At 49.9% G+C, this 25,398-nt stretch overlaps 3 protein-coding genes across 5 annotated transcripts; 2 read left to right on the top strand and 1 right to left on the bottom strand.

The window, feature by feature from the left end:
- The first annotated feature begins 691 nt into the window (after positions 1-691).
- On the top strand, positions 692-4,749 carry GIP (gastric inhibitory polypeptide). The gene is made up of 4 exons (XM_010206600.2): positions 692-765; positions 1,786-1,932; positions 2,281-2,412; positions 4,653-4,749. Exons 1-4 carry the CDS (start codon positions 692-694, stop codon positions 4,747-4,749), a joined length of 450 nt encoding a protein of 149 aa, XP_010204902.2.
- A 2,421-nt stretch (positions 4,750-7,170) lies between these two features.
- On the top strand, positions 7,171-10,913 carry SNF8 (SNF8 subunit of ESCRT-II). 2 transcript variants are annotated; one of them, XM_062018971.1, is made up of 8 exons: positions 7,171-7,247; positions 7,677-7,727; positions 8,240-8,378; positions 8,707-8,811; positions 9,531-9,603; positions 9,889-10,030; positions 10,196-10,270; positions 10,675-10,913. In XM_062018971.1, exons 1-8 carry the CDS (start codon positions 7,194-7,196, stop codon positions 10,810-10,812), a joined length of 777 nt encoding a protein of 258 aa, XP_061874955.1. In that variant the 5' UTR covers positions 7,171-7,193; the 3' UTR covers positions 10,813-10,913. The 2 variants fall into 2 exon arrangements, with proteins under 2 accessions (XP_061874955.1, XP_061874956.1); XM_062018972.1 differs by lacking the exon at positions 10,196-10,270.
- A 224-nt stretch (positions 10,914-11,137) lies between these two features.
- UBE2Z (ubiquitin conjugating enzyme E2 Z) lies at positions 11,138-25,398 on the bottom strand. 2 transcript variants are annotated; one of them, XR_009820905.1, is made up of 8 exons: positions 24,958-25,398; positions 22,723-22,795; positions 20,727-20,914; positions 18,716-18,827; positions 18,015-18,127; positions 17,454-17,544; positions 13,333-13,707; positions 11,138-13,186 (listed from the first exon to the last, which is right to left on the bottom strand). XR_009820905.1 is itself a non-coding variant. In XM_062018970.1 (7 exons), the coding sequence occupies exons 1-7, from the start codon at positions 25,290-25,292 to the stop codon at positions 13,537-13,539; spliced, it is 1,083 nt and encodes a 360-aa protein (XP_061874954.1). In that variant the 5' UTR covers positions 25,293-25,398; the 3' UTR covers positions 11,139-13,536. The 2 variants fall into 2 exon arrangements, 1 of the variants encoding a protein (XP_061874954.1); XM_062018970.1 differs by having other exon boundaries at positions 11,139-13,707.

Below are 25,398 nucleotides of genomic sequence, written 5' to 3'. Positions count from 1 at the left end.
CAAGGGCTATTGAGCTGCACTGTGGACGTGAGGACTGGGAACAGCTTGAAAGTAGAACAGCTTGAAAGTAATAAATCTTGGAATCCGATCCTGTCACCGTCCATGGGATATTTTTCATAACTGATATTCACTGACTCTGGCTCTAGCCCCTACATAAGGCTTTATCCATCCCAACAGAAAATCTCCCAGAAATTAGATCAGGCTCCTAAATCCTGCAGAACTGCAGTGTGGGATAAGCAGGATGCCATTGCTACCGAATCACCAGATCCAACGGACATTCCCATTCACATACTCAAGACTGAATCAACCCTTAAAGCACAATGAGGTACCCAGAGGGTCAGCTTGTAAACATGGAGGCAGACAAAGCCCTTGCCTCCAGGAATGTGCAACCCACAATGAATTTGATGGTTATGATAAAAGCGGAGGGAACCAACATTAAAAGGCACCAGGGTGGGAAAGAGCATTGGCATTGAAAGAGTAATTTAACTGGGAAGGGCAGAAGAAGGCTTTGTAGGATAGAGAAGACTGCTAGAAGCATAAGGACTGAAGAAACACTTTTACAAGCACAGGCACGCGACCCACGACCGCACATCCCTCTTGGTTCACTGTCCTGTCACTTGGGTCCTATGTGTTACAGGGGACAGACATCTGGATTGCCCCCTGCTTTTGAAAAAAGAAGCCAGACAGGAAAATGATGTCTTTCAAAGTTCTGTCTCTGCTCCTCGCATCTCTGGGCTTTGTTTTGATGGAAGAAAACGTCTCGGGGTAAGTGTTTTTGAAAGCTCACAGTGTATTTTGAGCCCTTTCCAGCTCCTCGCTGGAGGGAAATGGACTTTTTCCATTCAGTTAAGTAGGTGAGAACATGAGTCCCGAGGTAGATCTCAGATAATAGACAGTCAAGTGTACAGAGATGAGCAAATGATAAGAGAGATATCAAACTAAAGCCCTGAGCCTTTGAGCCAAAGCCAGGAACTCCCAAGTTTTCTCTACAAACTTTATGGCTCTAGGTTAGAAGGAACAAGCTGGAAGTCAACCAGGAAGAGAAGGTGGTTGGCTGGGAACTAGAAACGAGATGTAATCATTTCACATGAATGAGGCTGGGGGCATCAGTATTTGGGAGCTTCTGAAAGTATGACCAGTTACATAAAGCAGGTATGTAACAAAGATTTCCCCTTCTTTCCCTGTCTCCTGCTACAAAATTTCCAGCTACCACTCCAGAAGATTCAAGAGAATCCTTATTAGAGCAGTAGGAGTTGATGCAATCCCATAGAGTAGTACTAAAAAAAAGGATCAGCCTTGAAATCCTTTGTTAAATCAGATAGCCAGCATATCTGTATTGTCAGACCAGCTCTCGTCTCAAGGTCAGCCCTTCTCTCCTGTTGTGTACCCCTGAGCCTTTCAAGGACGCAGGGAAAAGCTTCCTTGGCCTGAGGTGTGCAGCTCGCTGGAGAAGGGAGCCCGAGCACACCCAGTGCTTTAGCTGAGAGACAAAGTCCACGTGAGTCAGGCTATGGTAGGGAAAACCACCCTGACTCCAGACCATCAGCAAACATTCAAGCTGTCAAACCTGAGCTGCGGTTGCCTTATCAGGCAGCAGAACAGACAAGGCACAGGGCACGTGCCAGCCCTTCCCTAGTGCAGAAGGGTCACCTGTACCAGGAGAGATTGCAAGCGATCACACAACCTTGCTGACTGTAGGCATCATGCACAAGCCAAGCAAAGCTCTGTGGCAGCGTCTGCTCCCCCCCACTGCTGCTGCACTCATTCTCTCTGCTCTCACCCCAGTGTAAGCGTAAGGATTCCTAGTACCAGACCAGTGCAAAGACGCTACTCTGAGGCCACCCTGGCAAGTGACTACAGCCGTGCGATGGATAACATGCTGAAGAAGAACTTTGTGGAATGGTTGCTGGCCAGACGGGAGAAGAAAAGCGAGTAAGTGAAGTGTGTGTGGACTTCCAGGGCTCCTACGATCCAAACTCGCAGCTGTCGTCAGCCAGCCGATGGCTACAGCAGAATGCAGAGCCGAGGGTATTTTTCTTGGCCTGCAGCAGTGGTTCTCTAGGGAGCTGGTTTTCTTGTTTTCTTTTATTTTCTTAAGTCCCAGAAATGTTTCTGGTCTGTCGGCACAAGGCACAACTATCCCTCTCCCTGTCCAAGCCACCGCCTTCCCTGGCTGCGGGCAGATGGAGTGGTAGGGAGCTGGGTTTGGTGGAAAAAGCAGCATTTTGGCCCCCTCTTGTGGCACCTCGGGCTGAGATCTTCCCCACTTCGCCTTTCCAGCAACATCATCGAGCCGTTCAAGAGAGAAGCTGAGCCCCAAGTACCAACTGCGACTGGGCAGAAACTGGACCTGGGCACCCAGGAAGCCAAAGACTTCTTCGCCTGGCTTCTGAAAGCCAAGAAAAACCAGAGGTGAGACGGGAAAACAGAAAGAGCAGGTCTGGTGGCAGCGAGACACAAGGTCCCCGAGTGCTTAATGTTTGAAGGAATGTTTTGGGGCAGGTATGGATGGTAATGGCTTCACACAGGAAAACCAGGGGATTTTTATTTCAAAAGGAAACTTCACGTTTTTCAATTCTGTCTCATGGGTGAGGAAAAGGACAAAGACCAAAAAAAAAAAAAAAAGGCAAGACTGACCCCAAAAAAAACCCTCTCTTTGACATTTCTCACAAAACACAGATTTTGACAGTATAGATGATTAGGCTCTTTCTTTTTGCTATACAAATGTCAGCGCAGCCTCATCATAAGCCAGTGCTTTGATAAGGTCAAAGCACGGACCTTTGCCAGGGCTGAAGCACAGCTGCTCCTCCAACATCCCAGAATCATGGAAGAGAAGTCAAAGTGAAGTGCTTTGACCTAATCAAAACAAAGTCCTCCCAAAAGAAAACTCTGCAGCTCATTTTTTAATTAGATGAAATTGATACATTTCTGCAAAACATTTTGATTTGATCAAATCAAGCCACAGGAGAGGGGAGAAAAAGAAAGAATCCACTCTTAGCACGTTGACCAGTTCATTTTTTAAAAACAAGGAACCAAATGCTTCTTTCCCCCTGCCTACACAGGCCTTGACGATCTTAAAGGTCTTTTCCAAGCACAATGATTCTCTGGTTCTTATGACGAAAACCCTCATCTCAAGGTGAAAACACACAAGGAAGATGCCTGCGTGCCCCAGGAGGCATTTCCCAGTTTGTCTGTGATCTGAGTGTCCCTGGTACAGGGCACAGATTTATTGGAGGGTGGGGGTTAAGGTGTAATCATCTTTAAAATCCTCACAATCAGGGTACTGAGTGCGATAAGCACTTGCCTGGAGCAGGTACCTCTGGGCAAGGTAACCGAGTCCATATGGAGCGTTGTGTTGCTGTGGCTCATGCCTTCGTTCCCAGAGCCATCTGGCTGAGAGCACACTTGTGCATCTCAGCACTGCACAGCTTTGTGCTGTGTCAGCATATCCACAGCCTGTCAATAGCCTGCTTCACCTCCCCCAGCCTTAGCTTGTGTCACAAATGTTCAAAAAGCAAATTAGACACGTGAGTCCAAAGGAAAATCTGTTCTCGGGTGCTTTCTATATTTAAAAAACCAAACCAAAGCCGCCACGAGCAAATGAATGAGGGATACATTTCCTTTCTTTAACATGAAGGGGATTTCACGAAACCTAACAGGTTGATGCTGCTTAGTCCTAAAATGGTGGCAAGAAGGGGAAAAAAAAAGCACTTACTGCACAGAGCCCAAGTCCTCCAGGCACAGTCCCAATGTCTTCTGGCAAAAAAAAAAGGGGGGGAGGTGGAATTTCTGACTACAGGGAGTCATGGGACAGAAACCCAGAACAAGAATCTGGGGGCATTCATTGTCTTTCACAGCCTTTGCACGAAAACTGCTTTAGAAAGCAGGGTGTAGGGGATGGCTTAGGGTGGGGGAAATGAGCACAGTTATGGTTCACAGAGGTGTCTCAGGCCAAGCGCTCAGAAAAGCAGACACCGAGAATTGCTAGTCATATGGAAAATACAGAATCAAAGAAACGAGGGCTTTGAGGGATCTCAAGAGGTCATTTACTCTGACCTCTGCTCCAAAGCAGGATCAACGTGCCCCAAACTCTTCCTGACACATGTTTGTCTAACCTGCGGGGGGTGGGGGCTGGGGGGAACCCTTTGATACTGGAGACTAATCAGTTTGATTAGCTTCATTTTTTGTTTTTAAATGCTTTCTGGTGTCTCCCTTAATCTTCTTAATTGCAAATAAAAAATGTGATGTGCAGGGGAAGAAAGTCCTTCTTGGAAACAAAGGCTTCCCTTTGTGAGTTTGGAGCGTGGATGCTGCTTCACCCACGCTCTGCCTTTGTTTTGATGCCTGCTGGGTCTCAGAGGAGGTGGGGTGTGCACGGGGAGGCAGGGGGGGTCACAGGACTGTTCCTTCTTGTCAGACATGCTCACTGATGGGCAGCCCAAACATGCCAAGATCAAGGCGCTGTTGTGTGCAAGGAGCTCGCTGAGTCAAAGAGAGGTTAAAGCTTTTTAGGGGTTTATCCGAGCCAAATACATTAGAAGAGAAATAAAACATCCATGGGAACTAGAGGGGATGGGGATTAAAGGCTGTTATACACTGCATCCAAATTGTTGCGTCTCCACTGCCTTCATGGCACTAACCATTTCTTGCAGCTTTTCTTCTCTGGAAGGTTCAGAAGGTTTGAAGGATGTTTTGAATCAGGAGTTTCTGACATGGCTGCTGTCGACTGATCTCTGTAGACCAACGTGAGTGGCTGTTCTACCTGTTGCTGTTGTTCCAAGCATCCCTACCCATCCTTCCCCAGCCCTTGTCCCCCAGAGTACTTGCTGCAGTGCTCAATCAATGACTTCAAGACCTCTTTAGACAAGCATTGAGTGCTGACGTGGTGCACCTCAGCTGGATTTGACTGGGAGAGCTTAGAGCTCTGGCCAAACTTTGATTCTGCAAAAGTCACTTCAGACCGTTGATGATACAACGAAGATGGGGGAAGACAATTTTTTTTTTTCGAATTACAGCCTAGAGAAGGGAGGTTGGTAAATCATTTTCTCCCTCTTTTTAATGAGAAAAGGAAGGGGACCCAAACCCAGACGACCTAGAGAAAGGGTTTTTTTCTGTGCATTGTACATCCTTATGAAAGGCATTCAGAGGGAAACACAAGCATGTGGGATGCAAAAAGCGCAGGAGAGGGCCCTGAGGACGCTCCAGGGCCCTATGCTTAGCTGAGTAAAATGAAGGCTGAGACACAAAGTCAACATCTATTAAAAAAAACAGGGTGAGAAAGAGCTGTTTATGCTAATGGCAAAAGTTGCCATGAGAACAAAAAGGGATGAACTGGCCATGAATAAATGTAGGTTGGAAATAAGAGGCCGCTCTGTACTACAGACAATTCCATGCAGCTTGGTCAGACAATATGAGCCAAGCGGCCAGCCAGCGGGCTAGAGAAAACAAGTAGCTGCTGAGCTCATCCTGCAGACAAACACTTGTTCCCGTCTCCCTGCTCCAACCAGTTGCTGATTTATTTTTTTATCAGAATGTGTAGGTACTTACTATCAGGTACTGACTTTGGTATGTTTCAATCTGAGCAGGCTGGGGGTGGAGACGCAATAACTTGTGCCTAGTTTATTATAGGGACTAAATGAAAATGGGTTAAGTGCAGTACCCCAGGAATCTATGGTTTTCTCTGCCCTTCTGCTTTGTTAGGACTGTGTAACTCCAGTGCCTTCCTGAGGAGCTCACTCTTTATCCTGTCAAGTCACATGAGGAGGAGGAAGACATCTTGTATTCACTCTGTTCTGTGCATATTGTCTGTTTTGCTAATGCAAGCAATAAATAGTTTATTCTGAAGCTGAAATAAGACTCAGATACGATCTGATCTAGTGTTAAGCTATATGATAGTACTAAACTGCTGAAGAAAACACGACCTTCTAAACAAGGCTCGGATTGTGAGCAGCACTGAATGGGGCCTACAGCAGACAGAAAGATCCAACGGTGGGTTTCTTTGGACTTCAGGACCTGATGATGGGCCATGACTTAACAAATGACGTTGGTGCTGAAGTTCAGTCTGGGCTGGGGGGAAACAAACCTGAACCAAGGGCTGGCCCTGCCCTTCCAGTTGTTGGCCTGTGCTGTTCCCCAGGGCTCAGTGTTGGGGCCTGTTCTGTGTAACATCTTTAACACCACTATCTGATGATCTGGATGACAAGATCTAGTGCGCCCTCGGTCAGTTTGCTGACAACACCAAGCTGGGTGGGTGTGTTGATCTACTTGAGGGCAGGACGGCTCTTCAGAGGGACCTTGACAGGCTGGAGTGATGGGTTGAGGCTCATTGCATGAGGTACAACAAGGCCAAGTGCTGGGTCCTGCCCTTGGGCCACAACTACCCTGGGCAATGCTATAGGCTAGGGGCCGAGGGGCTGGAAAGATACCCAGAGGGAAGGGACCTGGGGGCTTTAATTGACAGCTGGCTGAATATGAGCCAGCAGCATGCCCAGGTGGCCAAGAAGACCAAGGAATAGTGGGGCCAGCAGGAGCAGGGCAGCGATTGTACCCCTGTGCTGGACAATGGGAAGGCTGCAGCTCCAGGGCTGTGCTCAGTGCTGGGTCCCTCACTCACTGCCAGAGGGACACTGAGGGGCCAGAGCGTGCCCAGAGCCGGGCACTGAGCTGGGGAAGGGGCTGGAGCACAAAGCTGCTGGGGAGGGGCTGAGGGAGCTGCGGTGGGGGTTTGGTCTGGAGAAGAGGAGGGTGAAAGGAGACATGAGCACTCTCTACAACTCCCTGTCAGGAGACTGTGATGAGGCGGGCATGGGTGTCCTCTCTCGAATAATGAATAACGGGACACGAGGAAATGGGCTCAAGTTGCTCCTGGGGAGGTTCAGATGGGAGATTACAAAGAACTTTTTCCCTGTGAGGGCTGTCAGAACCCCCACCCCGTGGCTCCTCCGCACCCGCGGCAGAGGGTCTCGGGGCCATCCCTGCCTCCCGCGGGGCTCCCCCCGCCCCAGCGGGGGCTGAACGCCCACCCCCAGCCCCGGAGGCGAGGGGATACGGTCCCACCGAAGTAACCCAAACCGGCCCTCTCCCAACCACCCCGCTCCTCTCCCGCACCGCGGGCCGGTGGCGCGCAGCCCGTCGCGGGGCGATGACGCCCGGGCCGTGACGTGCGACGGCGAGCGGCGGGCGGCGGCGCCGGGATGCACCGGCGGGGGGTGGGCGCGGGCGCTATCGCCAAGAAGAAGCTCGCGGAGGTGAGGGGCGACCGGGGGGAGACGGGGAGGACCCATGTGAGGGGGACTAGGACCCGCCAGGCCCGAGGAGGCAGGTACCGGGCCCGTGTGAGGGGTGCTTGGACCCGGTGGCCCCGGGGGGAGATCGGCAGGTGCCACCGGTGCTGGGCGGGGAGCTGCCGGGCACCACCGGTACCGTGTCAGGGCAGACGGACCCTTCGGCCCTGTGGCAGGGGCTGCCAGGCTCCGTGTGTGGCCACTCAGGCCCTCGCATCTGCCTTCCCAGCAGGCACCAGCCCTGCTCCATGCACAGGGTGCTCCGAGCTTCCTGGCAGCCTCCACGCTGGCCCGGGACGTTGGTGGGTCCATCCTAAAGGAGCAGTTCCCTCATATCGTTTGGGTTTCTGGTCTCCTCTGCACTGTCTCGCTCATCCCATTTTCCTCCTGCAGGCAAAGTACAAGGAGCGAGGGACAGTCCTGGCCGAAGACCAGCTGGCACAGGTGGGAGATCCACCTCTGGATCGGGAATCTCCATCCCTAGCAGTGGCAGTAACCCCAGTTGTGAGCCCAGGCACAAACCTGCCTTTGTGTCCCCCTCTGCTCTGCTGTCCAGAGCACTGTCCATGCGCGGTGCTGGTAGCGATGGCACCCGTTAGGCTGTGGTGTTTGCAGCAGGCCTGGCTCTCCCTTCCCAGGGCCTCAGCAGCATCGCAGTCCTGTAGAACCATTTCTGCCCCATGTGCATCACAGAGTGACTGCCCACACCCCCCTGCCCCCAGCTGCATTCTGAGCCTTGTCTTCTCTCTGTTGTGGTCTCATTCTGGTTTACTGTGGTAAAACATGGATGTTTTTGATTTCATGGCACGATTTTCTCTCGTTTCCACTGGGACCATCTGCACTGGCTGGGCAGCACATCAGGGACCTGGGTGTTTCTTGACTTAGTGGGGGCTGTGTTTGTGCAAAAACTGCATCAAGTGTTAAGATGGAAACACTTCCATGCAACTCTCTTTCAGATGTCTAAGCAGCTGGACATGTTTAAGACCAACTTAGAAGAGTTTGCCAGCAAACACAAGCAAGAGATCCGTAAAAACCCTGAGTTCCGGGTCCAGTTTCAGGACATGTGTGCAACCATCGGAGTGGATCCTTTGGCATGTGAGGAACAGGCAGTGGGGCTCGTGACTATGGATTCATCTCACTGCCGTCACACTGTGAACAGCTCACAGTGCAGCTGGTGGAGGTTGTCCTTGAGGAGAGCTGATGGCATTTGGATTCTTGGGGCTCGTGAATTGGTGTGATGTACCTTTGGGTGCTGTTTACTTAAAAGGGTGGGGGAAAACAGGTAGAATAACCAAAAGAGACTCTTTATTAACAGGTCTGAATCCCGACAGGGGGTGTTACAAGCAGCTTGCTTAGCACCAGTAACTTAAGGAAAGGTACTTTTCCCAATGATCCAATCACTTTCCCCTTTCTCTCTTTACAGCTGGTAAAGGATTCTGGTCAGAGATGCTGGGAGTTGGAGACTTCTACTATGAACTGGGTGTGCAGATCGTTGAAGTTTGCCTGGCTCTGAAACACAGGAATGGAGGTAAGGATCACAGTTGTGTCTGGTTTCTAGGGGACACCTCTAACAGGTTCCCCAGGTTGCTGGTTCACCTGGGGAAAACAAGTCACATGGCTCAATATAGTGTCTACTGAGATGGGAGTTTTGCCTTCCTTGTCCCCAAAAGGCCTTGTTTTGTTTCTACCACATGTTAAATAGTAATCACCCAGTTTTATTGATACCTGCAGAGACTGAGCAACTCTGCCCTGCTTGTATAACAAAGCCATAAATCGCAGTAGCATGGGGAAGGACCAGGGATCAATGACAATCTTGAAGGAGTACGAAACTAATGTTACTGCTCTGAGCCTGGCAGCAAGATTTGTCTCAAAAGGATCACAGCAATATGCCAAAGAGTTGGAATACCATTGCTAAGTCCCTCATTAAAAGATAGTAGACATTCTTCAATCCCAAAGGGCAATCTGAGACCAGGAATGGGCTACAGCAAAGCCAGCTGAAACTTGAGTCCCGATACATTTGTGGGAGAAGGCAACAGCTGACTGCTGCGTGTTAGCTGTGGGAACAGAAGTGACTCAATGCTTATCTCACCCAGGGCTGGATGATACCAGCAACAATGAACAGCCACTTGTAAAATGGAAGACAGGGCTGAGGCAGCGCAGCTGCACAAAGGACCTTTGACTGCTCTTGCTGGAGTCATTTTGTTGCTGTGCAGTAATGCTTTCCTGTCCCCTTTTGTTGACTCCTAGGTCTGATAACACTGGAAGAACTTCATCAGCAAGTGCTGAAGGGAAGGGGGAAGTTTGCTCAGGATGTCAGCCAGTGAGTGCCTCTGTACTACAGGAAACGGGGGTCAAGGAGCATGTGGGGAAGGAAAGGGGGTGACTGAGCACCTTTGAGTGCTGCTGTTTCTAGGACTCAAAATTTAACTTCCAGCAACAGAGCCATTTGCATGTGATCCACGATTAATGACTTCAGTGTTTCAGAATGCAGGAGCTGCTACTGCTCGTAGCTTCTGCATGTCACATCTGCCTCACACAACACAGTGTGCAGTTTGAGAGAGACTTTCACCTTAAAGCCTTGCATTGACCTCCCTCTGCTTCTCAGGGATGATCTCCTTCGTGCAATCAAGAAGCTGAAGGTCTTGGGGAATGGCTTTGGGATAATCCCTGTTGGTGGAACGTATCTGATCCAGTCGGTGCCAGCTGAACTGAACATGGATCACACTGTCGTCCTGCAGCTGGCAGAGGTACGGAGCAGATTTTAAAATGTAGCCACCTTCATAGAACCTTATTGCTTCCATGACAGGGAACTGTGTTTAGACCAGGCCCATAGGCAAAACTCTCCACACTCTTCTGAACTATGGACAACAGTCTTGCCTGTAAGCACAGAGCATTTTTTTGTGTCATTGCAGAAGAAGGGCTATGTAACAGTCAGTGAGATCAGGTCCAGCCTGAAGTGGGAGACCGAACGCGCAAAGCAAGTGCTGGTATGTATGAAGGTCTCGTGCCCAGTGGGAGTACAGTGAGTGCTCCACAGCACAGCCTGTGCCAGAGCTGCATCACCACAGCATACACAGGCAATCCTACAGTGAGCTTAAAGCTGGGCACACACTACACAAACACAGACTGAGGAAGGCACAATCTTCCTGTGCTTTCACTGATCTCCATTAAACTTGTATCCTGTTAGCTCAGGTCCTGTACAAGCACACTGGGCAGACATGTCTGGATGTCTGAACTGTCCTTTTCCCAGTCTAGTGGAGTAAAAATTATTGCATTCCAAGCTCTGCACCCTCCCTTAGCCTAGAATAAACCTGGGGTCAGGCCTCTCTTGTGAAAGGCTTCTTGGCCACTGAGTTAAGTTTCACTCACAGTTTCTGCTCTGTTTGTATAGGAACACTTGCTGAAAGAAGGAATGGCCTGGCTGGATATGCAGGCAGCAGGAGAACCTCAGTACTGGCTGCCTGCTCTCTTTACAGAGCTGTACTCTCAGGAAACCACTCCAGAGGAAGCCAAGGAAGCAATACCCTGACTGCTACATGTCCTGTGCCTGTGTATAATTCTTCTTGTGAGGGTATTTGCATATCACCCAAAACACAGGGACCATGGGTTTGAAATAAAAGTTCTCTAAAAAGTGTCTAGCTTGGAAAGTGTAATAACACTGATTCATACTTGCTTACCTCTGAATTTTCTCCTCTGTTGTGGGTGGAAATGCCACTTACCATTACAGACAACTAATTACCTTGTCATAGCAAGAAGAAAATTATCTAAGCTGCCACTGCAAGTGCAGTCTCAGAGGATGCAAATGTGACTCTGGCTGAGTCACATAATCTTAGGAGCCAGCAGTGACACCGACAAACTGTTCCTGTAGTCCTTTCTGCTCCGTGAATGTGTCATCGTTTCACTGAGGAGTACCACAGTCTAGATTCTGCCAAAACAAACTTTATTGCACAAAAAAAATCTTATGTACAATAGTATATAAACAAGGTATCTTAAGAGTGACTCTTGTGCATATATTTTTTCAACTCAATTAGGTCTAAAAATCTGTTGCTGAAACATTTCCGCCTAAAGCAGTCATTTGAGGATTGTCACTTTGAAATGGAAACATTCAGAAATGGTAAAACAGACAACATTAGAACTATAAAACTATTACTTCTCTTTTTACAGCAACATGCTAGTTACGTGAATAGTGTCCACAATAAGGCATTTTCTCGCTTCGTTGTCTCGGTGAATGGTAATGCCACATGCATCAAACACTGATTTCAGAGCCACCCTGCCTGGGGAAGGCAGCAGAGTCACAGCTCTACCCACGATGCTACTGAATGGTGAAAAACAACATTGGTGACATTTACAATGGGATTAAATAGGTGGTGAAACAGCACAAGGCTCCTGACTTCCCAGGAGACCCCACTACTTCCCCCAGACCTCACTTCAAGGTGAACTCCGCTTTGCTTTCATCTGGTCTAGGTGTTGAGTGAGTCCTATGGAAGTCCAGCTTTCCCTCGAGGGAAGACAGAGTTTTCTAAATCGAGCCAATGACAGACCCTGGGGAGTTTGCTTGCTTAAAAGGAAAAAAAAAGGGTTCCCAAAGTTGCTAAATGGCACCTTAACAATCCCGAAATGGTTCCACCTTTCAGCTTTTGGGAGCTGCCCAATCAGCAGCGTGCAGGACCTGAGTCCTGCAAGTTGATACCAGTCACAGAGACTGGAGGTGTTCAGCGCCTCGTGGGCTGTGGCTGTGGGTGCAGCATGTGGCAGTGGCCCCTCTATGCTGCACTTCTCATAAAATAATGATGACTGCATTGGAAATTCTCTCCCCACCACCACAGGTCTGAAATGGGGCCAAACCGGTGGAAAGGTGTTTTAAGGAAATTGGGAGAGGGCCCAGGACAACGTGCAACTTTATACTTAGCTTTCTAACAAAGTTCCCTTAAAATACTACTAAAACCAAATCCAACAAAACAAAAAAGTAGGTTAAGCTCTTATCAACAAATCAGTTTACTGCTCTAATCGTTACCAAGCTCCTTTACCTGGAGGAATTGTGTGTCACCACCACCCAAGTCACACTAATTACATCTTGATGTAATGGCACTGGCAGGCAGCAGGTTCATCCCCATGAGACTGGCCCTCCCTCAGTAAAAAGCTGCGGTCAGAAATGGTCAGAGCTCTGAAGTGTTAAACTTCACGACAACGGGCCGAGTTTGGCAAGGGATTTGTCAGTAGAAGGCGTACACCTCAGAAAAACTCCACCCAGAAGGAGTGGCTTCCTCAGCTAGAGCTGCCTTCCAGTGTGATGCAGCAAGGTAGCAGTGGCGAGGGAGGTGGCAGGAGGCAGAAGGAAGGCAAATAAAATTTTACACTGAGAGGTGGAAAGCACAGAGTACTCCAGTTAAGGAAAAAAGAAATCAGCTCTGTTCAGAGCAGGCAGAATAAAATATTTCTAGAATGCTAAATTCAAATCAACACCTTAAAAAAATACACAAGCTAGACTTCAAATTTCTCCATCTCTGACCAGTGATGTCCTCACTCTCCCTCCCCAAAAGCAGGATGAACACACCTGCACTCCATTTACAGATTCTTGAGGTTTCCACATTTCATCTGTCCCTTTGTGCCTGAAGTCTTGGTGGACAAAGTCACTCAGAGCTTGAGTAAAGCTTTCAGAGTAAAGCCCAGATCCCCACACTGCTCTTTATCTTTGGTCTGTCTAGAACAGTGTCTAGAAGAAAGACATCAGGTAGATGGGCTCCACAGAGCTGAGAGGCTCCATCTCTCCCAACCTGCACGCAAAGGTTTCGCCTGGGCACGTGGTGCGTGGGCCCTGTCACACCTTGGACTCATCAAAGCGCTCCCACAGCTACAGCTCCACATGGCCCCAGGGAAGGGCTCAGTGTCTAGGAACAGAAAAGCTGTGAAGAGAATTATAGTCTAGATCTCATTCTTTAATAAAATAGAGGAGAACAAAACCAAAGAAAAATAAAAACAACCAGTGTGGGTGTTTAAAAAAAAATATAACCTTACGCCACAGTCTCTGGCTTTCTAGCAGAGGAAGTACCTTTGAAGGGTAGCCTGTCACAAGCTTGGCTTTGTCTAGCATGAAATCTCAGTCAGCGTTATCCACCAGAGCAGGACAAGGAGACAAGAGACACCCCGCAGCTGCCTCCGCTCTGGCGCTGGGTTGGTTGTCGAGTCTGTGAGGGGAACTCTGGTGTGAGACAGGACATGCCCACAGCTGGGCCTCTCCACCAGCAGCGCAGCTCTAAGCTTTAGAGCAACTTTGAGTGTCTGTCTCTGTCTCGGAGGAGCTGCTCTCAGAGTCTATCTCTGTGTTCTCCTGCTGGTGTTTCTCTTGCACCTTCTGACGAATTCCTTGCAAGCGCACCAATAGGGACTGATAGTCAAAGTGGCCTCGTTTCTCACCAAAAGGATCCTGAAAGAAAACCACAGAGAAGCCTGTTAATATAGACCATTTCTGGCAAGAGTGGCTGGAAAGCTCTCCTGCAGAAAAGGACCTGGGGGTGTTAATTGATAGAGGGCTGAACATGAGCCAGCACTGTGTCCAGGTGGCCAAGGCCAAGGGCATTCTGGCTTGTACGAGAAATAGTGTGGCCAGTAGGATCAGGGCAGTGATTGTCCCTTTGTACTGGGTACTGGTGAGGCTGCACCTCAAATACTGTGTTCAGTGTTGGGTCTTTAACTACAAGAAGAGCATTGAGGTGCTGGAGTGTGTCCATAGACAGGCAACAAAGCTGGGGAACGGTATTTGGAGAACGAGTCTGATGAAAAGCAGCTGAGAGAGCTGGAGGTGTTCAGCTTGGGGAATAGGAGGCTGATAGTGTGGGTTGATCTCTCCAGCAATGAATGATATGACACGAGGAAACGGGTTCAAGTTGTGTCAGGGGAGGTTAAGATTGGACATTAGGAAGAACTTTTGTACCAAGAAGGTTGTTAGACACTGGCATAGACTGCCCAGGGAGGCGGGCGAATCCCCACCCCCGGAGATATTTAAAAGACACACAGATGAGGTGCTGAGGGTCATGGGTTAGTAGTAGACTTGGCAGTATGAGGGCAGGGGTTGGACTTAATCTTGATGGCCTTTTCCAACCAAAATGATTCTATGATTCTAAGAGACAGTAAGAAGAAAGCTGCATAGTAATTGGGTAACAAATGGCCAAAGACTTAAGGGTTAAACCCCATCTTATGACAGAGAGGCCTCTTAACTTCCCAGTGTCATGGCAGAGGCTGAAGGCTGATGATAATGTCTGTTTGGAGTCTCTTTTGGGAAACCTTACAAACCAAATCAAACTTTCAACACCAAATGAAAGGCCAGGCAGCCACAAGTTAAGCTTCTACTGCCTTCTCTGAGGAAGTAAACTATTTCAAAGATTTGGTCCCAGAACCGTTCCAGGGAGGCAGGGAAAACATTACAAATGAAAGGCTCTAAAATCCAACGACTTGACCACACCTGATACCAGTGCTTCAGACCCTGTCCAAATGAAAGCATCACTATTCTCATTTTAAACCAAGGCCCTCCACTGAGATGTAGTCAAGTCAGAGGCAGAAAGTCTCTGGACTTAACATTTGCTGCTTTTATTTGCTGCCTGGTTGAAGACACATTGCCAGGACTATTATGTATGGTGGTGGAGTTTACACTGTCCTGCCTGCCAGGAATCTTTAGTACAAGCCAACACGTGGCCCCAGAGTTAACAAAGCAGCACTTCTGGCAAGCACTGAACTGATACTGTGCCTGGAGTGACTTCCATTTTAAATACAGGGTAATGAAGACACAACCATCTTTCCAGCATGTGTTCATACTTCTTGCACTAGTGTTTACAAGTGAGCAGAAAACTATGACAGCCACTGCCTCTAGTAACCAAGCGCAGCTCAGTGATCTTCAGAAACTCTGGAGAAGGGAACTGAGCCTGGCCCCACAAAGATCTTTTAACGTCACCAAACTTCACAGTCTCCAGTTCGGTACTCTCTGCAGGCAGAAGTCAGGCACAGACCTTCCTTATGGAAGGTCTTCCTTATTCTCAATCCAACTATCTTACTTTGGGAGTTGTCATGGTTTGACATGACAGTCTTTTCTGGTAAGGGAGAAGGGGCTGTAAAGATGGCTCCTGGAAGAAGTTGCTTGCAACTCTCCCCAACTCTGAGCCAGACCCACTGCTGGGGCTGAGCCAATTAGACGCCTCCATGATCACTTTTTAAGAAGAAGCTGGAAGAGGAGGTTTCTTCCTCCATCTTTTTTCCTTCTTCTGGTTGGTGGTGGTGCAAGGAGTAGGAACAGTGCGAGAAACAGCCATGCAGACTCCAATGTCAGTGATGAAAGAGAGGAGGAGGTGTGCTGGAGCAGAGACTCCCCTGCATTCTATGGAGAGAACTGGTGAAGCTGAGGTTTGTTTTCATTTCTTTAAAGACCCCACATCAGCAGTAGAGACTCATTCTGCTAATGACCCCATATCAGGGACAGCAATTCACTTCATTAAAGGCCCTGAGCCAGGGACAGTGACTATGGCTGGAAGAGGCCGTGTCCCATGGGGGGGACCCAACCACTTCACTGCAGACCCTGAGCCAGGGGCAGTGATTTTCTTCTGTAAAACTATGGCTGGAAGAGTCCGTGTCCCGAGGAAGGGACCCAATATCCACAGCTGTAACTGTGAGGAGGAACCCACAACAAAGCAGCTCATTAAACTTATGCCCAGAAGAGGCCTTGTCCCGAGAGAGGGACCCTGTAACTGCAGAAACTGCAACTGTGGTGAAGAATCCACGCCAGAGATATTCCCCAAGGACTGTGTCCCGTGTGAGGGAACCTGTATCTTCAGAAGCCGCAGCTGCTGGGAGCAACCCACACCAGAGAAGTTTGTTAAGGACTGTGTCCCAGGGGGAGGAACCCCGTGTTGGAGCAGGGGAAGAATGCCAGGAGTCCTCCTCATCTGAGAAGACAGAAGTGGCAGAGCCCATCTGTGAGAGACTGACCACATTCCCCATTCCCTGCCCCCCTGAGCTGTTGAGCGGGGAGGAGGTTGAGATATGGGGAGCAGTGAGCTGGGCCTGGGAAGAAAGGAGGGATAGGGGAGGGAGATCTTAAAGTGCTGGTTGTAATTTTCTCATCCTCCTACTCCCTTTTTGCTTTCATTCCATTCTGTTTCTTGTAGAATAAACTTTCCTACTTTCCTCTCTAAGTCGGGTACTGGAGTCTGTTCTACCCAGAACCATAATTGGCAGCGAGCCCTCCCTGCCCTTGTCTTAATTCACAACAATCTTGCTTATCTTTTTACTCCCATTTCACTGGGGCCTCTGCCATCCTGACAAGGGTGGGGGTGAATGGGAGCACTGAGTGAGAGACTGTCGTGGTGCTGCTGTGCTGGCTGGGCCAAACCAGACAGGAGTGCTTTCAATTTATGAATTATACTGTACTGACAGGAAAAAAAAGGCTCAAAGATACAAGATCATTAAATCAACCACCTTCAAGTTTTCTTAGCAGTGGAATTTCCCAATGAATCAGACAAGAGGTGGCTGATGAGGGAGGAAGACACATCTGTTCGTATGCAAATAGCTTGGCAATCTGTTCTTTAAAGTCTACTTCCCTGCAGAAACAAGCTCCTGTATTCAACCTGTCTAGATGTGTCTGCTGGGTTGTCTACTTCCTCCACCCCTTCCTCCCCCAGTAACTTTTGAGTCAGTCACTTTTGAACTCATCTGATGGAACAAGGAGTGTCACAAAAGTTCCTACCTGCTGGTTTTTGAGCAAAGAAACTTCAGAACAAGAGAAACTCTAGCAGTGACCTAACAGGAAAACACTGCAATGGAGTTCAGTTGCCACCAGCACTGGATAACCTACACATACATAACCTGCTTAACACCAAACCCACATGAAAGCAAAATCTACTGGTCCTCTGCTGAAAGAGGTGTTTCCAGGCCAGCACTCAGAAATCTGTCTTGCAGACATTGTGTGCATCTTCTGAGCTTGGGAATGGTTGTGTTTTATCCACGGGAACGTCTTGGATCTCAGTTTCATGATTCACGATTCAAAGTTGAAATACACAGTTCATAGAAAGGATCCAGACCCACCTCATGTACCTCTAGGTGTGGCACATTGTTATTTGTCACTAAGCACACACTCTTATGTGCTAAGGCAGTCTCTTATCAACACGAAAATTGTCTGCCACTCACCTGCATTGTCTGTCCTTGGAGATAAAGTCTCTCTTTACACACCCCTTCATAGAAGTCATAGTATTCCATGAAGGATTTCTCCATTACACCCCTAAATGCAATAAGAGAGCAAACAATCAACGCCAAATGACAGTGTTACAACGGTCCCATCATCCAGGGTCACCCCATCTCACTCAATTCCAGTTCATGTAGTCAGCATGGACACCCAGACAGGTTGTCCCAGACAACAGGGTACAGCCAGGCTGGACTCTGAGCAAAAGGAACTGCAGCTGAAGAGATTCTGCACATGCTTCCCTAACAGCTGTAGTCCCCTTCCTCTGAGACCAATTTTTTTCTTCCCCCACAGGACAAAGCACATTTATTCTCCAACACAAGCCAGAGGCTGCAGCCATTGTGCACACTGACACAGCTTTTGTCAATGCACAGCTCTTGGGCACCACACAGATGCAGTCATCCACTTCAGGGGAAACAACTCCTCGCTGAAGCAGCTCTCAGGAAGAGCAGTTAGGGAAGTTTATCCTGCTTCGCCTTCCCCACTCACTCCACGCCTCTTTTCCATACCGTAAGGGCTCAGGACAGGGACACTTTCCTTCCAGCATGTCACACACTGCTACTCGGATGGTCTCATGCCGAATGCACTCGTTATAGTTCTTGCTGTCCCCGGGGTGCCTCTCCTGCAAACAGAATGTGGGCCAGTGAGTCCAGGCGACTGCAATGGCTTTTCATCTCCATCTCCTGGGCCTGATAAATTTCACTGGTGCATGAACCCACTACAGTTTCTCTGTTCTGTGTATGCTGAGCTAATTTATACTGCAAATGAAAAGCTGGCAAGATTTTACGTGTCTCCAGAGCCTTGGACTCACAGGTTGACTGACGTAAGTTTGCACAGAAATCTGTCCCTCTCCAAGATGCTGGAGACCCTGAAAACCTGAGCAGTTTGGTTCCTCCAAGACAGTATGTCCCAAGGAAGCCATTTTGGGAGTTGTGCAGCAGAGAAATGAAGAGCCATCCCATCTCCTCAGCAACATCTCAAATGCCTTGTCATCTTCTGTTGCATTACACATACGTGAGCTCAGCAGCCTCTGGCTCAGAGCTGGCTGGCAACTCCCCCTCAAGCTCTGACTAGAGGCACAGCAAGCTAGAAAAGAGCCAAGCAACATAACCTACTCTTGTCTCCATTTCCAGAATGGGATTTGCTATCAGGTGTGGAGGGAAGAGACAAACAACTACAGAATCAGAGATGATCTACCTCGAACTCTTACCTGCTCAAAGCCAGGTTCATTGTGATACGGATTCTCAGTCATCAGAGACTGGATGGAGATGAGGACTGAAGAGATACTCTGTGCTGGGCTCCATGCAGGCCCGGTCCAGGTGCTGAGGCATCAAAACAAAAAAGCATTAATTAACAACCCGGGACTGGCTGGTGAGCACCGTCCCTCTAACTGCCAAAGACCAGAAAGCTTGGGAAACCACAGCTACACCTTACAGCAATGCGACAGGAAAATAAACAGCTGTTACAGATATAGAAAGCACTGGACACTGAGAAATTTTTAGAGATCAAAAGTAACTCTTTCTCTCAACCAAACGAGTGCTTTAGCTTGAGCATGAAAAGAGAGGCTGGTAAACCTCACTCTACTGCTAACATACACAGGGCATTACACGTGAATTGAGGAAAAGTAACATCTCTGAGCATTTCACAGGGCACTTTAAAGCTATGGCTACCATCTCAGCTCTGCAGCCTGGAGCAACATGAGCTACCAGCCCCACTGTAAGTCAAACCCAACAACCCTTAAGAACTGAAATCTGATTGTCAGGACTCAAACAAGACCACCATTTGTGTGGTTTGTAGTGCAGACACCTGGCACAAGGACTGACATCAAAAGCATTAACGGATGCTCTGCTATAAAGTGCCCATTTCATACACACAGGGTCACAAAAGCCTTTGCACAGAACAGCACAAGCAGAAAAGGCTGTTCTGCCACTTGTCCTTAATATCCTCGCTCCAGATACAGACCTGTCTCCCTGCAAGCTGAGCAAGGATGTGCTGACCCACATATGCTCTTCCTAAACCCTCTCATTCGCAGCTCCCTCTGTGGTTTCCGTTTCTGCTAAGACCGAGGCTCTTTGTTCACTCTTCAATAATTTAGCTTCCATGCCAGGGCTACAACTGCATGAGCAACAAGGCAGCTTGCCTGGGAGCTGCTGGGCATCAGACCCCCAAGACACAGACATGCCCTACACATCTCGGTGCTTTGCAGATGCTGGCATCCAACTCACTGGATCAGGAAGGCTCCTATGCTGCTAAGGTGTTCCCCACCACAAAACATCTCTCTGTGGGCCCTGGGCCAGTATCTGTCAGCCGATGGCTATCTGCAACTTGGACCAGCTCTGGTGTAAGTGGCATATGCACATCACTGCAGAAACCACCCCAGTTATAACCTCATCAGAGCTCAGACTCCTGCTGATGGATCCAATCCCTACAGCAATCCAAGCCATCACAGCCCCTTCTTCACCTGGCTGTAGCTACTACCCCTCTGCAGTAGCAGGAGCCAGGACCCCAACTGCACCAGCCCAGAGCCTCCACAAAAGCCAACTGAAACTCTCCTAGCTGGGGTTGGGAACATCACACCCTGTCCAGGGCTCCTCTGCCAGAGCCATAAGAGCTATTCCACCAACCAGGTCTTTCTTAGGTTTAAAAATCAAGCAGGTGAGGAACAAGCATTTGCAGCAGCGGAGCCTGTTTGAACAGGCAGCGTGGGAAGCAGTGCTTGTTTATCATTACACCCACCGCTCAGCCCCACATACCATGTGTAGGTGGAAGCCCAGAGCAGTCAAATGGCTCTCAAGGAAGTTCTTAGTGGCTTTTCATTTTATTTATTTCTTTTTAAACCCACACAGAGAGAGGAAATTAAAACCACGAAAACCTCCATTCAAACAACAACACCCAGGATCAGACTGAGAAGCACAGAAGGGGAAGAGACACGGGTGTTTGGGCTGAGGCTTTGCAAGGGGAAGCAGGAGGCAACATCCACTGAACTTTGTGCTTCCCCTGCTCCATCCTCAGGTGCTTTCAAAGGCAACTTTAAGACTCATATTTCAGTACAGGAATTTGTGCTGCTTTACGACTCTGATTCTGCACACAACCTCAGAGAAGCGTAAAGGTGCATCCAAGCACAGGTCTGGGGCAAGATCAGGGCACAAAGTGCTGAGAGCAGAATACAGCCTGCAGCCATCTCCTGATCTCCCATCAAAACAGCCAAAGTCTCCTCTTACCCTAGAATACTCAGGCAGACTTTCCCATTGCGGTAGAAGTTGGGGTTAAACCTCACTGTGTTATTTCCTGTTGTCATCAGTTTGACCCTTGGTGGGTGGATGGGATAATCTGGAGGACAGCGAAACAGGAACAAGAAGAAACCCCCTTCATAAGGCGTGTCAAATGGGCCTGTGATCAATGCATGAATCTGGAAAACAAAAGCCCGTCTTGCGCACCACTTCAAAATTGTGCAGCACCGTCAAATCCTCCACAAAGCCAACCGAAGGCAAGAAACCTCCACCCAGGCAGCACCACCACCGAGGCAGCATCTCCCACAAGCACACGCCATGTGCAGGCCAGACAGAACCCTCCCTCCTTAGCCAGAGCCACTGCTGCGCACTTCTCTCCCCTCTGCCACGCTCAATGTGCAAAGCAGGTTTGCAGCGCAAGGCTTGGCCACAGTCCACCACAGCTGCCTCCCATACATCTCTATAAGGTCCAAACCAGACTGAATCACAGTTCAGCTGGTGAGCTTTGCTTAAAAGAAAAAAAAAAAAAAAAGATATTTAAAATATGAGAAAAATCTAAATTTAGAAAGGAAAAAAATTCAGAATTTCTGCCAAAACTGCTCAGTTTTATGGCCTCGTGCTGATTTGGGTCTTATTAAAACCAATCATTCCACTTCCTCTGCCAGGATCCAAAATTAAAACCCTATTCTCTCCATGCTAATTACTCTCATAGATCCCAATTGTATACCAGGAAATCTACTCCCTTTGGGCTATTGAGGAAGCTGGCTCCGCAAGTGATCCAAGCAGCTTCCTTTAATGATCCTCTTAACCTCCCCAGGATTTCAGTTAAAAGCCCCAAGGCTGGTGCTCTACAAACCCTCATTTCCGTTGAAGGGCATTTTGGCAGTTTCAGCTTCCAGCGCCGAGGGAAGCCAGAGCTGCAGCAAAGTGCCCCAGGTGGGAGCTGGCTGTGCAGAGACACTCCTTTTGTGCTACCTCCAAAAACCCAGGGGGCCCCAAGTCAGGCAGGCACTTACGTGGGGGTGGGGAGGAGTTTGGGGAATCTGGAGGATGTGATGTTTACCAGGGGGGTGGGAGAAGTGTGCAGCAGGGGAAAGAAAACCAAAGCAACCTCACACACACTCACACACAACTCTGAGAAATCAGCCCAGGGTCACACTGGCTGGAGAAAGGGCAGCACCAGCCAAGAAACACACTGGATCAAGAACACCATTTGAGCAACCCCTGACTTCCTAGCTCACTGCATTCTCTCTGACATAACTGGAAATGCCCAGTCCTGGAAAGTCCCTTGCAAGGAGCAGGGGCAGGAGGGGATGTAGCCATGGCTGTGTCTGCAGGGAGCAGGGCCGCTGGAGATAATGCAGCAGGGGTGGCTGTGTGGGTCAGTCCCGCGCACGAGCTGGTACTGAGAGGACCCAGCGGGCAGCTCTGCAGCAGGACAGGGCCCTGAGTGCAGTGACACATCCCCACTAGCTCACAACAATTACACACCTCCAAGCACCACAGGCAGATTACAAACACTCCAGCATTGCTTGTGACTAACGGATGCTTCTCTGTTTTCCACCCTCTCCGGAGGCTCCCTGTGGCCAACAGCTGCCCACGGAGCTCCTTCTTCTTTGAGCTGCTCTGTTGATTGTTTTTAAGCATCAGTAGGATGAAATGAGCTGGACTGGCACCCCACTGGTTCACATGGCCACTAAAGCAGAGCTGGCTTATGCTCGTCATATCCGTGTGATGGTATCTCTTCACAGAGCCAGATTCCCTGAGAGCCGCCTCCCCTTCTGTGATTCTATGATTCTATGATTTAACTGCAGCCCATCTCACTTGTCATCAAGAAAACTGGAGCCTCTTAATGCTCTTGCAAGACTCACCCTGACCTCTCTCAAAACATCAAGAGAATACTTCACTTGGGCAAACCCTTAAAGCAACCATCAACAGCAACATACAGAGAAGAGGAAAGCTGGACCAGTTCCAAATCTTCTCTTACCTTGGTCATGTCATGGGGATCAGGCACAACAAACATTCCTGGGGGTGGTTCCTTGTAAATAGACATGATATCCCTGAAGAAAGGAAACAGGAATTAGTCAAGATCTTCCTTGGCATTCATCAGCCCTTGAGGCACAGAACAGAATGTTCTCGATAACAAATCTGTGCATGGGTGCAAAGGGACATCTTCTTAAGATAAAAACTTGCAACTCAAAGAGACAGACACTTTCCATCTGCCCCTGACTGTTTTTTTGGCTCAGCTCTTTCAACTTACCCCTCAGAACAGTTGAGGCACCTCAAGAGCACAAGCAGCATTCAACAAAACAGCACTCAAGGCATCAGACCAAGCCCATCTTGACTACCTGCTGCCTTATATCTTATCAGAGATCAGCTCCAGCACAAAAACTTCAACCATAAGCTTCCCCTAACATTTCAAAGTTCTCTTAGGTAAAGTTTGCTGTCTGAAGGATGATTTTTCCTCCCCTATGTTTTCCTTCTGCACACTTAAGACTACATACAGGATCCCTTTCTGTGCTGGTTTTGGCTGGGATAGAGTTAATTAGGGTAGATCGTATGGGGCTACGCTTTGGATCTGTGCTGAAACAGTGGTGATGACACAGGAACGTTTCAGTTGCTACTGAGCAGTGCTTACACACAGTGAAGGCCACCTCTGCCAGGAGAAGCTGGGGATGCATGAGAAGCTGGGAGGGGACACAGCTGACTCCATCAGACCCCAGGGATATGCTGAGCGTCACACTCTGCATATAGAGCTGGGAGTAAAAGAGGAATGGGGGGCATTCAAAGTGATGGCATTTGGCTTCCCCAGAGCCCTACTCTCCTGGAGATGCCTGAGCCCCTGCCTGAGGAGGGGAAGCAGTATATTAACTCCTTGCTTTGCTTGCATGCACAGCTTTAGCGGCATGAGGGAGAAGGTAGGGGGGGGATGAGAGTGTGGCTGTGTGGGGTTGAGGTGAATCAGACAGTGGGTTCAAGAGGAGTTAGAATGCAGACAACTTGGCCACATAGCCTTCATTCTCTAGGAACTCAGGTCAAATAAGCTGAAAAACAACAAAACACTCACAAGTCCCATGCAGTTTATAGCTAAAGCAAACAGCATTGATTACCTCCCTCCCATAATCAGAGCTGCACTCAGCTCCAGGACAAGCTCCCACTCAATCTTCTCATATCAGAAGAGTTCAGGGAGGTTTCAAGGCCACAACAAGTAGGAGAGTAAAAGAAGCGCCTCACCTTGCTGCCTACTGTTACAAGGTTAGTGCTTTCAGCATTTGGATTGGAAACTGCCCAAATATCTGGTGCCATCTTTGGAAGACATTATACAAGCTCTAGAACAAAGATGAGCAAGAGCCTGGCAGGCAGGAATATTTGTTCCAAAGGAAGAGGAAGAAGTTGTTGAAACAGCGCCAGCGTTTCTAACAATACAAGACCGTCTTGCTCATTGTATCAGGCTACTGACCCGGTACAGTCTTAACCAGGTGACCCTTTAAAGGGTCAGAGCAGCCAGGCGGGTGGGCACCACCAGGAAGGAGGATCACTATGGGCTGGTTTAGGATAAAGATCTTAACGGGACTGTTGATGGGGCCTGAGAAGCCTGCTGCTCTCCTCATTTAAGAGGTCCGAGGAGGAGTAGCCAGCAATCCCGCGGGCAGGATTAAAGCCATACATCAAGGAGTGATGCTGTCAAATGCCCCAGCAACAGCAGACAACCAAAGAGGCCCCAGATGGTGGAACAAGGGTCCATAGCTCCAGGGCAAGTGAGGTGTAAGGCTCCATCATCACTCAAGCACCTGGGCACGGAAAGCCACAGAGCACAGTGGGGACAGAGGTCTGTTACCAGGAAAGCCCTGGAATACGGGAAGGGACTGGGGCTTGTCCCCGGGCCCAAACCGCAGTCCCTAGGACGACTGGTGACGGGACGGTGAGGCCCAGAGGACAGTTATCACCTCGAGGGTACGAGGGATGAGCCACACATCTTTACCGCAGTAGGAGCCCGGGCTCCGTGCCCGCGTCCCACCCGAGTTGCCCCCCCAAGAGACGCCGGGGCAGGGCGGCGGGGGGCCCTTTGCCCACAGCTGCCTAGGCCCGGGGCAGTCCCGCGAGGCCAGGACCGAGGCCACCTCCCGCCGGTCGCAGTGGGAGCCGGTACCCGGCCGCGCCGCTGGGCCAGCGGGCCCGAGGGGACAGGGCAGGGCAGGGCAGGGCGGGGCGGGCCGCTCACCGTTTGATCCGCAGGAGGCAGGCCGGGCTGGGCCGCTCGCTGTCCCAGTCGCCGCTGACCGTGGGGTCCCAGAAGGCGGAGTGCGTGAGGAGCGCGGCCCCCGCGGCCGCCGCCGCCGCCGCGATGGGGGCCGCGCCGCTGCTCGGGGAGACGCCGGCGCCCTGCGCCGGGGCGCCGAAGCCCGCTGCCGCCCACAGCTCGGCGGGGATGAAGACGCCGGGGCTGCCCGCTCCTCCGCCGCCTCCCGGGCTGGCCGAGCCGCCGCCGCCGCCCGTCGCCGCCGCCGCCAGCACCGCGGCCGGGGCCGTCTCCTCGGCCGCCGGACTCTCCGCCATTCCGCGCCCGGCCTCGGGGAACGCCGCTTCCGGGACTCCGCACCAGCGAGTGCGCCGGGCAGAGCGGCCCCCGCGCCGCGCCTCCCACAGCCGGCCGCCGGCCAGA

Source organism: Colius striatus, chromosome Z, assembly GCF_028858725.1.
Source record: "Colius striatus isolate bColStr4 chromosome Z, bColStr4.1.hap1, whole genome shotgun sequence".
Taxonomy (NCBI): domain Eukaryota; kingdom Metazoa; phylum Chordata; class Aves; order Coliiformes; family Coliidae; genus Colius; species Colius striatus.
The sequence above is the reverse complement of the archived record's forward strand: the minus strand, read 5'-3'. Positions and strand labels throughout refer to the sequence as shown.

What these genes read in the sequence shown, in the direction of transcription:
- SNF8 (XM_062018971.1), top strand. Translation starts at nt 7,194, where the DNA reads ATGCACCGGCGGGGGGTGGGCGCGGGCGCTATCGCCAAGAAGAAGCTC. An exon ending in CCGAAGACCAGCTGGCACAG is followed by an intron (nt 7,728 to 8,239) that starts GTGGGAGATCCA and finishes ACTCTCTTTCAG; the next exon opens with ATGTCTAAGCAGCTGGACAT. An exon ending in AACGCGCAAAGCAAGTGCTG is followed by an intron (nt 10,271 to 10,674) that starts GTATGTATGAAG and finishes CTGTTTGTATAG; the next exon opens with GAACACTTGCTGAAAGAAGG.
- UBE2Z (XM_062018970.1), bottom strand. Translation starts at nt 25,292, where the DNA reads ATGGCGGAGAGTCCGGCGGCCGAGGAGACGGCCCCGGCCGCGGTGCTG. An exon ending in ATGAACCTGGCTTTGAGCAG is followed by an intron (nt 18,128 to 18,715) that starts GTAAGAGTTCGA and finishes TTCTGTTTGCAG; the next exon opens with GAGAGGCACCCCGGGGACAG. An exon ending in CCCTGTCCTGAGCCCTTACG is followed by an intron (nt 17,545 to 18,014) that starts GTATGGAAAAGA and finishes TATTGCATTTAG; the next exon opens with GGGTGTAATGGAGAAATCCT.
- GIP (XM_010206600.2), top strand. Translation starts at nt 692, where the DNA reads ATGATGTCTTTCAAAGTTCTGTCTCTGCTCCTCGCATCTCTGGGCTTT. An exon ending in ATGGAAGAAAACGTCTCGGG is followed by an intron (nt 766 to 1,785) that starts GTAAGTGTTTTT and finishes CTCTCACCCCAG; the next exon opens with TGTAAGCGTAAGGATTCCTA. An exon ending in AAAGCCAAGAAAAACCAGAG is followed by an intron (nt 2,413 to 4,652) that starts GTGAGACGGGAA and finishes CATTTCTTGCAG; the next exon opens with CTTTTCTTCTCTGGAAGGTT.